This window comes from Oreochromis niloticus, linkage group LG15 (genome assembly GCF_001858045.2).
Source record: "Oreochromis niloticus isolate F11D_XX linkage group LG15, O_niloticus_UMD_NMBU, whole genome shotgun sequence".
Classification (NCBI taxonomy): Eukaryota; Metazoa; Chordata; class Actinopteri; order Cichliformes; family Cichlidae; genus Oreochromis; species Oreochromis niloticus.
Window position 1 is genome coordinate 8,380,197 of NC_031980.2, and position 11,635 is coordinate 8,391,831.

At 41.5% G+C, this 11,635-nt stretch overlaps 1 protein-coding gene across 1 annotated transcript; it reads right to left on the reverse strand.

The window, feature by feature from the left end:
* Nucleotides 1-9,356, reverse strand: LOC102080707 (deleted in malignant brain tumors 1 protein; the record flags this gene model as incomplete). The annotated part of the gene is made up of 6 exons (XM_019345857.2): nucleotides 9,054-9,356; nucleotides 8,735-8,761; nucleotides 8,299-8,610; nucleotides 725-1,015; nucleotides 297-611; nucleotides 1-221 (listed from the first exon to the last, which is right to left on the reverse strand). Coding segments are annotated over exons 1-6 (1,218 nt in total), but the record flags the coding sequence as incomplete, so codon positions are not given.
* Between the last annotated feature and the right edge of the window lie 2,279 nt (nucleotides 9,357-11,635).

Below are 11,635 nucleotides of genomic sequence, written 5' to 3' on the forward strand. Positions count from 1 at the left end.
CATATTATCAGAGCATCTACTTGTGAACCCTTGCAGTGAGCTGTCACCAAAGTAAAAGATGTCTTTGGAATTTTTTGGATCTCCACAGTTGAGCTCATTACACAGGACTGTAGCTTCTTTAAGGCCCCAGTTATTACTACAAAGTTTCCCCCATCGACCATCATGGTATACCTCCACTCTGCCAGAACAGCTGTTAGTCCCGTTGATCAATCTGACTGTGTCTGCAAAGCAGAATTTGGGTTTTTAGGTTTTTTATTGAAACCCAGGTTTGAAACTCAGAGTAGAGCCTGTGTTACCTGAGCACACGAGACCAGCATCTTCACTGTGGTTACAGTCATGTTCTCCAAAACCTTTGTGAGGACATTGAGCAAGGGACTTCTCATGACCAGTGCACTCCATCTCATCCAGCCAAATCTGATCTTGACCTCTCCCAAAGTAAGCCTTGTACTTGACTGAGAGAGCATTCCCACAGTTCATCTCTCGACATGCGACAGTTGCTTCTTGCATCCCCCATCGGTCATCACAGACTGTTCCCCATTGTGAACTATAGTAGATTTCCACTCTACCAGAGCAGCGATTAGTCCCATTCACCAGCCGAATGGGTTGACTGTCTGTTAATTAAAAAAAAAATGTTAAGGGCAAGTTTATTCAGAAAGGGGACAGTCTAACAGTGTCACTTTTACAATTAATAACTGATAGTCTTATGGGCACATGTGTGACTTACTTCCACAGACAACAGTAGCATCATCACAAATTTCATTGACTTTTAGAAGTGAGCACTGTGAGACAGAGATCTCATTGCCAGAGCAGATGGTTTTGATTGCAGGCAGGGCACGTGCATCTCCAAAATTCAATGTCTCAGTCTGAGCGAGTGGATCGCCACAACCAACTTCTTGGCACACAACCTGAGCTGCTTGTTTGCCCCAGTCACTGCAAACTCGTTTCCACTGACCTTCGTGGTAAATTTCTACTCTGCCATTGCAATGAGTGGTTCCATTCACAAGCCGCACATGTCCTATAAAATATATAAAACTAAATGGTTAGTCTATGACAAAAAACACTGTAAAAAAGTATGAAATCCACTCTATGTATTTGCTAATAACCTGAAGACTAGACATGGGAGAATATTTATTGCTAATCTTATAGCAAAACTGAATTCAGTTATGAAAAGTGATATTTTCCAGTTTTTGGTTCCAATTAAGGGGCATATCTCTCTAAGGGGAAGTAAGTCTTTCAGTAAGTTACTTTGATAATTTTTAGGTTTATTTGGGCAGGACCTGGTTATTTAAGGCCAGCATCAAAACTGGTATTTTTAACTGACATTAAATACACAACATAATTGTTTGTAATCAACATTAAACCTTTAAAGCAAGAGTTCTATACTCACAGCCTTTTTAATTAAAAAAGAATGGGGGTAATGTTTGAAGAAATGTCACTAAAGTTGACTGGAAAGGTAAAGAAATTCCCATTACATTTTACTACATTTTAATATACTGGCTCATATTCTTAAGTTCTTTATTCTTGGGGCGAAACATATGGTTATGTTGTAACATTGGTTCTCTGAGTGAGACACTAGTTCTCTCACATATTCCTCCATTACATATTCCATATGTCAAGGGAATGACCTTCAGCAGAAGATCTGTCTTCTCTTGAAGGGGCTCTTTGGAACTGAGGGATTAGGCTTTCAAACGGTAAGTGTGCTGTTGGGGTGTGGTTTGTAGCATGCAGGGGAGATTTGAGCAGAGTGTTCAGATCCTTTCAATCACCTGAGGTTGGAATCTCCACTCTCCTGGACTCAGGTCTCCTCTTAACATGATGTCTGCTGCCACTTTTAAAGCCCTGGCATATTAACCGCTCTGCACGAGCAGAAGAGGTGATGAGCCAACTGCCACAACACGATTACCTGTTTGCAGAGGAGTGGAGATCCTAACCCCCCCCTGCAGGCTGCTGTCACTGTGCTGTCTGTCCTGACCATGACATGATAGTCTCCCAGTCTTGGCATCACCAGCTGGAGTGTAAGTAAGATGGCTCTCAGCTCCAACACATTTATGTGCTGACTGAGCAATATTCAACGGCCTTTGATCCTCCTGTGGACAGCAACCCTAACTGACTGGGGATCCATCTGTGAAGACCAGCTGACACTGGATTTCCCTACTTGAAATTGGCTGAATTTTTCAACAAGTGGAGAGCTTGGTGAAGTACCCATAACACCAAAATCACATGCAAAAGGATCACCTGCACGTTGCAGCATGTGAGTAAAACTGTGTACACACAAGGGGTTCTTTAAAGTCAGTCAAAAGCTGCACCTGCATCTGCAAGAAATAGGTTAGGGTTCCACAACCAAGTTCTTGAATAATCAGGCTCCACCTTATTTTAATGATCTGCTACTTAATGACCACTACCAAGCGCTTATCTGCACTATCTCACACTCACACACATAGGGCGACCGTGGCTCAGGGGGATTGGGAAGCTCATCTGTAACCGGAAGGTTGCCAGTTCGATCCCCCTGCTCTCTCTGTCCTGGTTGTTGTGTCCTTGGGCAAGACACTACCGCCTACTGGTGTTGGCCAGAGGGGCCGAAGGCGCGATATGGCAGCCTCGCTTCTGTCAGTCTGCCCCAGGGCAGCTGTGGCTACAACTGGAGCGTGCCTCCACCAGTGTGTGAATGTGAGAGTGAATGAATAGTGGAATTGTAAAGCACTTTGGGTGCCTAGAAAAGCGCTACATAAATGCATATAAATGCACATATAGCAGACACACAGACACCAAGTTACTTTTGCACAATGCTCAGCATTTTGCACATTTCCATTGCCCTTATATGTCATATGTAGCACCAGGGTCTCGGAGGAATGCTGTCTCATTTCACTCTGTTCTGTACCACTGTACGTGGTTGAAATGACAATAAAAGCCACTTGACTTGACTTGACTTGCTAGTACCATATCACCTCCATTACTTGTTGTTCCTAGAGTATTTGAAAGTAGAATTGGAGGGAAATATTTCAGTTTTCAGGTCCCTCTTCTATGGAACCAGCTTCCAGTTTGGATTCAGGAGACAGACACTATTTCTACTTTTAAGATTAAAAACTTTCCTTTTTGCTAAATCAAATAGTTAGGGCTGCATCAAGTGACCCTGAATCCTCCCTTATGCTGCAATTGTCAAAAGCTGGTAGTCAATTTCTCTTGACAATCATGTGTGCTGCAACCCATTTTCCTGAAGCCATTCCTCTTGGAAGGTCACTGCTCCCACCATAACTAAGGCTCTGCTTAGATTTTTCTCAACATTCGGTCTGCCCAGAGTTATTCAAACCAACCAAGGCAGCAATTTTTAGTCAAAACAGTTTAAGCAGTCTTTGCGACTCTTATAGAAGTCTCAGCTTCTACCTGCCGACACTTTAGCTTGAACTCAAGTTCATCCTTGCGTTCCAAACGTACCTTTAAGCATGCACTAACACTGGGATTACTGGATTCAATATAGAATGCCTCAAACCGCGGAAGAGAAGCTATTGGCTTTCCCCCCTCTGGATTGACCACAGCAGGTGTCCCCGCCGGCTCCTCAGCACAAACCTCAAGCTGATCAAACTTTACAGAAACGGAAGCGGCATCCTCAATTTCCACTTCCAATGGGAACACACCCTTTTCAACCAACCCACTGACCACAAGAGCTTTTAATTGGCTCTACTTCATAGATTTAGCCACAGAGATTTCATAATGGGCAGCAACAGCACATAAATCATCCTTCCTACATACATTAAGTTGTTCTATGGTAGGCTTAGCAATAAAATCAACCAGACTAAACTGTGTCATGTTCAAAATTAATCTTGGACGAGCCCCCACTTATGTTATACCCCACTTATAAACAAAGTAGTATCTGGGGTGGGGGGTAACACAAAGACTATTTACTACCACAAAGTTGATGTAATTAAAACACGGTTTATTTCACAGAACTAATTAGGCCCAAAAATAAACACAGGGAGGCTCTACGGGTCAGGGTCTCCAAGGCCAAAACAACAAACAAAACACCCCCTTTCTAACTAAAAAACAAACCAACATCTCTCTATCAGAAAACAAAATACAATGGCTGTGCTCCCTGTCTAGCCACAAAACAGGAGAAAATAGTTGAAATAAAAATGGCATCTCAGTGTTATCTCAGTGTTACAGTCGCTGACCTCTAGTGGCTCTCCCTATGTGAGAGAGTTTTTTCTCCCTCTCCTGTGATCTAGATCTGTCTCATAGATGAGATGTGTTGCAGCTTGTCAGCCACGGCATAAAGACTGCTGTCTCAAACCGCCACGCCTCTTCTTTAATACCATCCGGCCCTGTCTGCTCCAGGAAAAACTAAACAGGATGCAGGTGGACCCCTGCCTGGTTGTTTGGATCTCCGACTACCTCATTGACAGACCACAGTACGTCAGGCTGAAGGACATCATGTCTGACACTGTGGTCAGCAGCAGTGTTGGTCAAGTTACTTGAAAAAAGTAATCAGTAACTAATTACTGATTACTTCCCCCCAAAAGTAATCCCATTACTTTACTGATTACTTATTTTCAAAAGTAATTAATTACTTAGTTACTTAGTTACTTTTTAAAAACACGATTTACAACCTGAATAGGTGATAAAGTGATAGATTTTTCAGCCCAATTCTACTTTTTCTGCATAAGCCATCATACAAAATGTAATCAAATGGAAACGTCTCTTTTTAAAACTTTAAACTTTAAATCTTTTAACTTTATGCATCAAGCAAAAATTAAATTATATGCAACATTCTCTGACTGGAAGAAATTTGTTTAACATTTAAACCTATTTTCTGCACATTCCAGCACATAAAATAAAATATTTTTTTGTGTTTACACTCACTCTTTCAAATAGATGCAAGTAAAACACAGCAGAAAATAAATAAAATCAAAGACTAGCGGTCCTGTTGCTCTATTTTCACCTGTAAAGCAGGACTGGGGTAGGCGGAGGAGGTTTACCCTGGTGCAGGTGTGCTGCAGCGGTCAGTGGAAGAATCCGCGAGTTTCTCTGTGAATTTCACATTACGTCGTAGCGCACTCGGCGCTTGCTTGGAAGTTTATGGGGTTTTTTTGCTGTAAAAAGAAGTTTTCTTCCCACGCACAACGGACACTAATGTTTTTGTCACTTTTATGGAATCAAACTCAAAGTAAGGTCAGTACTTCCACCTTTAAACGCTGGCACTCGATATATTATCCATTGTTGATCTGCAGGCAGCTGTTGTCACAAACGTCGCACTCGCTTACGTCACTGTCATGAGACATTCTCGCAAAAAATCACGGTTTTAGTAACGCAGTAACGCAGCGTTCCTACATGAAAGTAACGGTAATCTAATTACCGTTTTTGCAATAGTATTCCCTTACATTACTCGTTACTTGAAAAAAAGTAATCAGATTACAGTAATGCGTTACCGTTACTTGTAACGCGTTACTGCCCATCTCTGGTCAGCAGCATAGGAGCACCACAGGGAACTGTGCTGTCCCCTCTTCTCTTCACCCTGTACACCTCTGACTTCTGCTACAACTCTGAATTATGCCATATTCAGAAGTTTGCAGACGACACAGCCATCATGGGGTGTATCTGGGATAATCAGGAAGAGGAGTACAGAAGTCTGGTGAGGAACTTCATCACATGGAGTCACACAAACCACCTGCGACTCAACACCTCAAAGACCAAGGAACTGGTTGTGGACTTCGGGAGGTCCAGAGCAGGTCCACTGCCGGTTCAGATAGAGGGAGAGGAGGTGGAGGTGGTCAACAAGTACAAGTACCTCGGGCTGTGGGTGGACAACAAACTGGACTGGTCATGCAACACAGAGCACCTGTATAAAAAAGCCCAAATCCGACTGTACTTCCTCAGGAGGCTGAGGTCTTTTAACATCTGCAGGAAGCTCCTGAGGATGTTTTACCAGTCAGTGGTTGCTGGAGTACTTTTCTATGCTGTGGTGTGCTGGGGGAGCAGCACAGCAAAGAAGGACTCATCCAGGCTGGAAAAACTGATCAGGAAGGCTAGCTCTGTGGTCGGCATGAAGGTGGACACTCTGGTGACAGTGGCAGAGAAAAGGACCCTAAAAAATTGCTGGACATTATGGACAATGCTGGGCATCCTCTGCACACGGCCATAAAGAACCAGAGGAGTCTGTTCAGTGACAGGTTGCTTCTCCCAAAGATGCAGACAGACTTAAAAACTCCTTTGTCCCACACACCATCAGACTGTTTAACTCCTCTCTGGAGGGGAAAGGGAGGGGAAACAGGAGGACAAAGGAGGGGGAAACAACTAAGCTGCAGTGCCTCTTGACTTCACTGTGCAATACTTTTTGTGCAATACTTTTTGTTAATAGTCAACGGTGCAATAGACTTCAATACTTGAATTGTGCAATTCCCTTGTATTCCTTATTCCTATTTATTCTATTTATCCCTTTCATATATTTTATTTATATATGTCTCTGTATTTATATATGTGTATATATAATATTCTGCTCACGTTCTGTAACTTCTGTTGGTGCTGTGCTATTGGAAACTGAATTTCCCAGAGGAACCCACCCAAGGGATTAATAAAGTTTTATCTTATCTCATCTTATCCTATCTTCTTTCAAGTCCAAAAACTGAACGTTCACAAAAAGGCACTTAGGTTCATGAAAAAAAAAATAAATACAAAAATAAAAAGTCCAAAACAGAGTGTCTACAATTCAGGGGGCCGGCCCGGAGGTCAACAGCACAACGGTCCAGAACCGGGCAGTTCAGGGGGCCGGCCCGGAAGTCGAGAGGACAAGAATCCAGAATACAGTTCAGGAGGTCAACCACAAAGCCAGTGACTGCGACGAAGCAGTTCAAGAGGTCGACTGTGGAGCCAATGGTGGCGACAGAACAGTTCAAGAGGCCAACCGCGGAGCCAGTGGTGGCGACGGAGCACTTCAGGAGGCTGACCGTGGCACCAGCGGCGGCAACGGAGTATTTCAGGAGTCTGACTGTGAGGAAGGCGATGGTGGCGCAGGTGAAGTGAGTTCAGATGCCGACCACATGGAAAGTGGTGGTGGCCACACATTTCAGGAGGTCATCCATGATGGCGCAGATGCCCAGTCGTTGGCCTGGAAGGCGGAGGCGTAGCAGGGCCAGCAGACGCGGAAACCTCTGGCGGAGATCAAGCAGGACCAGATGGCAGCATGGCAGCTGAGGCCGATGGAGTAGGTGGTGGTGCTGCAGGCAATGGCGTGGGAGCCGCAGATGGTGGATCAGGTGGTGTTGCTGCAGGCAACGGTGTGGAAACCCCAGGTGGTGGCTGAACGGACTCATCAGAGCCATCAGCGGACCCAAGGAGTTTTAAAAGAGGTAATTGTGTTTTAAACTGTTTACCTGAGGTCTGTTTGTAGAGTTGTCATGGTGTTGACTACATCAGGGATTTTGGGGGTATACTGTAGGGCTGGGTATCGATTTCGATTTCTATAACCGATTCAGTTTGATTCAATTTTGACTCAGACAGTCAGAAATATTATAATTCTGATCATTTATCAGTACATGTCCAGATTTTATTTCTATGTATAAAAGCAAAGTTGACACTTCATCAGAGCACACAGCAGCTGCCTTTGTATCAAAGTAACTGAGGATAAAAGAGGCCTGTTTTTAAAGTAGATTACCCCCTTAATCCTGAAACAAAAGTGAGTTAATGATTTTCTCCTTAGAAATGTTTGAGTTCACAAAAAAGAGCGTTTACAATGCATTTAATGCATTTAAATCATTAATGTATGTCTTCTGGGCATCAAGTGCACTTTACTGTCAGTTGAACTGTGAATTCTGGGATGTAAACAATGTGTTCGTTTGTTTTGTTCTCCTTTTTTTGTATTTGTTTCTGGACAGGTCACTACTGTTGTCTATACTGACTGAGATAACCATTGATGGAATTAGTGAATGCATTTTGATATTTACTGTTGTCTCAGACCTTGAAAGACAGTTTTATTAGGCTGAGCTAGTGGAATAGTTAAACTTAAAAGTTTTCATTCAAAACTATAAAATTAAAATGTGCTTATCTGTGTATAGCTGGAGGGTAAAAAACCTACAAAAAATATTTTCTGTGTCCTGTCTCCTTCCCCATGACCGGGCCACATAAACATGTTGCATTCGTTAAGATAATATTATACTTAAACCTAGAGTAAGACTGACAAAGTTCTTAAAACGTGTGTATAAACAAAAATAAATAAATAAATGAATACATATCTTACCCCTCCTTTGAGAAAATGTGCATGGGGTACATGTAACTTAAAACAAAAATATGTCAAACATTATTTAGGCTTGCCTGAACAGACCACTCCTGCATCTTCATTGTGGCCACAGTTATTTTGCCCAAACGGTCTGTGCTGACACTGAAGGATGGAAGACTCATTCCCAACACACTGTACATCATCCAACCAGATCTCATCCTTTCCACGTCCAAAGAAAGCACCATTTTTGGCCTCCATAGCTGTCCCACAGTTTAGCTCTCGACACACCACCTCAGCATTGGCAATGCTCCACTCATCATCACAGACAGTTCCCCAGCTGTCTTGGTAGAAGACCTCCACTCTGCCAGAGCAACATGAAGGTCCGACCAGCCTAATATTTTCACATTCTGGATATGAGAAAAACAAAACCACAAAGGATGTTCAATGTTTTACCTCGACCTTAACAACATAAAGGAAGTTTTTTTAATGGAGAAATCCAATTATCTTGATATTCATGGGTTATTTACTGACCTGTAAACTGCAGCAAACTCAACAGGCCTGCAGCAGAAATATATAACAAAGTAATCTGATTAAATCTGACAGTTAACAGACGTGAACTTAGATACAAAACAAAACTCTTTATTAACAGTCTACACTGCAGTCAGACCTATGATTTGTCAAATATATTACAAATATGGAAGACAAAAGGATCCTGGATAGTTTTAAACTGATCCAGTAAATAAACTCCCACTTCTCGCTCATGATACTAACACACAACCAAACCGTGTCTCCACTCAAGAAAAAATATGTCCAGATAAAGTCAAACTGAGAAAAACCTCCAGTAACTCACCAAGAGACAAGTGAAAAATAAATTGTTGTTTTTCATCCAAAATGAGGATCATATTGTGTCTTCAGTGTTGGTCAAATGCTGTAAAACATAACAGTGAATCTGAAAAGTGGCTTTACATCTCTCTGAACCCCCTGTCTTTAGAAAAGCTTTGTTTAGTCTTTTTGTTTTTACTTAAAGGTGATAATACAGTCCTCTTTAAATTCACAACGACTAGAAAACTTTTAAAAATGAAATCAGTATTTGTAATAACTTGCTCGCCCTAAGGATAGAACCCCAATGAACAAATTCCTTGTTATGAATCAAAAGCTAGCTGGACTTGGATTGCAAACTGGACAGATATTGACATTTTGATCAATCATTAAAGACAAGTCGATGAGTGGATTTTGTTTTTCACTAAAGCCTACATATACTATTTTTTTTTAAAACAGTTATCATATTCATCATAAAGAGAAACAACATTTTACATGATGTTGCAAAAGATAATGAAAGACAATAAGAACAAGAATGACAGTGCAGATCTCCACCAAGGTGGCTCATTCTCTGGCAGTTCTTACTTTGAAAGGAATAGTATTTGTATAGCATATCTTATGTACAGTATATACAATTAAAAAAAAACTTTGTTGCCTTTGTTCTTTTTAAACATGAGTAGTATGTTATGGAACATAAACAATGCAAAGTGCAAGTTTTCGTTATTTGCCCTGTTTGAAACTCATTTTAATATACTTGTCATAATTTAGAAAATAATTAGTTGTCATTTTTTATTTGAATATACTGCATATGTAGCATTCATTTCATTGTTTATAAAATTTGTTTAAATGTTTATTTTTGTAAATGTTGCCAATAAAAACAACAACAAAATTATTTTTAATGAAAGTTTGACATTATCTGACCTTGAAGATGTCAGAAAGAAGTAATGCGATGTTTTGAATCCTTATATATCATTCCCTATAAGCCTTTATGTCATCACTACAAGCAATGGCATTAGGTAATTAGTTTTGAAGATCTCTATATACATTACTATAACTTGAACTTCAGAACAATCACTTGACCTTGAAGGAGAGATCAAAGGTCAAATGTGACCTCTGACTTCTGGTATTGGTACTTTTTGGTACTTTCTATATGTTAACAATACACAGTTAAGTTTTTGTCAATAGCCATTCATTAGGTCAGGGGTGGGCACCGAGGGCCGGTGTCCCTGCAGGTTTTACATGTGTCCTTGAACCAACACAGCTGATTTAAATGGCTAAATTAGCTCCTCAACACATCCTGATGTTCTCCAGAGGCCTGGTAACGAACTAATCATGTGATTCAGGTGTGTTGACCCAAGGTGAGATCTAAAACCTGCAGGGACACCGGCCCTCGGGGCCTGGAATTGCCCACCCCTGCATTAGGTTAACCTTGAAGAACGTACTGAATGTAAGGTAAATTTATATTGATTGTTAAGATGACCCCACTTTACACCCTATTCAAAACTTTGCAAGCTGTCATGTTTATAGACAGAATGAGATATACGTAAACATGCACACATGCAACAGCTACCAAGAACATACCTCCTTTGGCACAGGTAATTATTTACTCACAACAACATAGATAATTGGGAAATCAAGGTCAAAGGGATGTTTTTGTAGTTGCTTGTTGTGAAATATCAGTCAGTAAACTTAGCGACTGACCTACTTCTGTGCTAAACCTACTCCTACCTGTAGTTATCATTCACATCAGCTTTAATTTCATTTTAAGGCCATTACTGATGCAGACTGCAGACCCATAACCTTCAGACGGCATCTGAGACTGAAGGGCTTCAAAAACAAAAAATGTCTTCAAAGGTATAATTTCCACTAAAGCCACAGAACTGACCATTTGGACACAAGAGAGCACCAAACATGGGACAGCCCACACACACACACAGACCAGTAGCTACTCTTTGTTTCTCACCTCCCTCTGGAATACAAACTTGGAGTAATCAGGACCCTGGAACACCAGACATAAAATATTCCCTCTAGGCCAGAAGAGAAAGAAAGAAACTCAAGAGAATTTTCTCCAACTATGACGTCCTAGTGTACTTCAGATCGAGCCACACCCTCAGACAAAAACTGGTTCATCCCAAGGACAAAACTCACACACAGTACAATATAGTGTATCCTGTGTAGTGCAGCGAAGAGTGCTCAGACCTCTATATTGGAGAAACCCAACATCCCCACATGGCACAACATAGGAGAGCCACCTCAACAGGACAAGACAGAGGAGTGAAAGATGCCATTGATGTACACTATGAACGACCATCCTTGAACAGAGGGGGTGGCTTACGGGACTAACTGTCAACCACCTACAATACAGTTTTGAGACCCCTTTCCCTGGTGGTGAGACAGATGAGTTACATGTGGTGAGACACGTGATTAATAATGGGTCAACGACCCTCTTAAAGGACAACTTCGACTAGGGATTAAATACCTGGAACTCTCCACCATTTGGTTTTAGAACTGAAGAAGCTTCTGGGATGAGAGGTGAAACGCCTTCAAGAAACTTCCATTTAACGCTTTAGAGAGCCAAAGTGTGAAATGGACATATTGGACCGCCATCTCTAT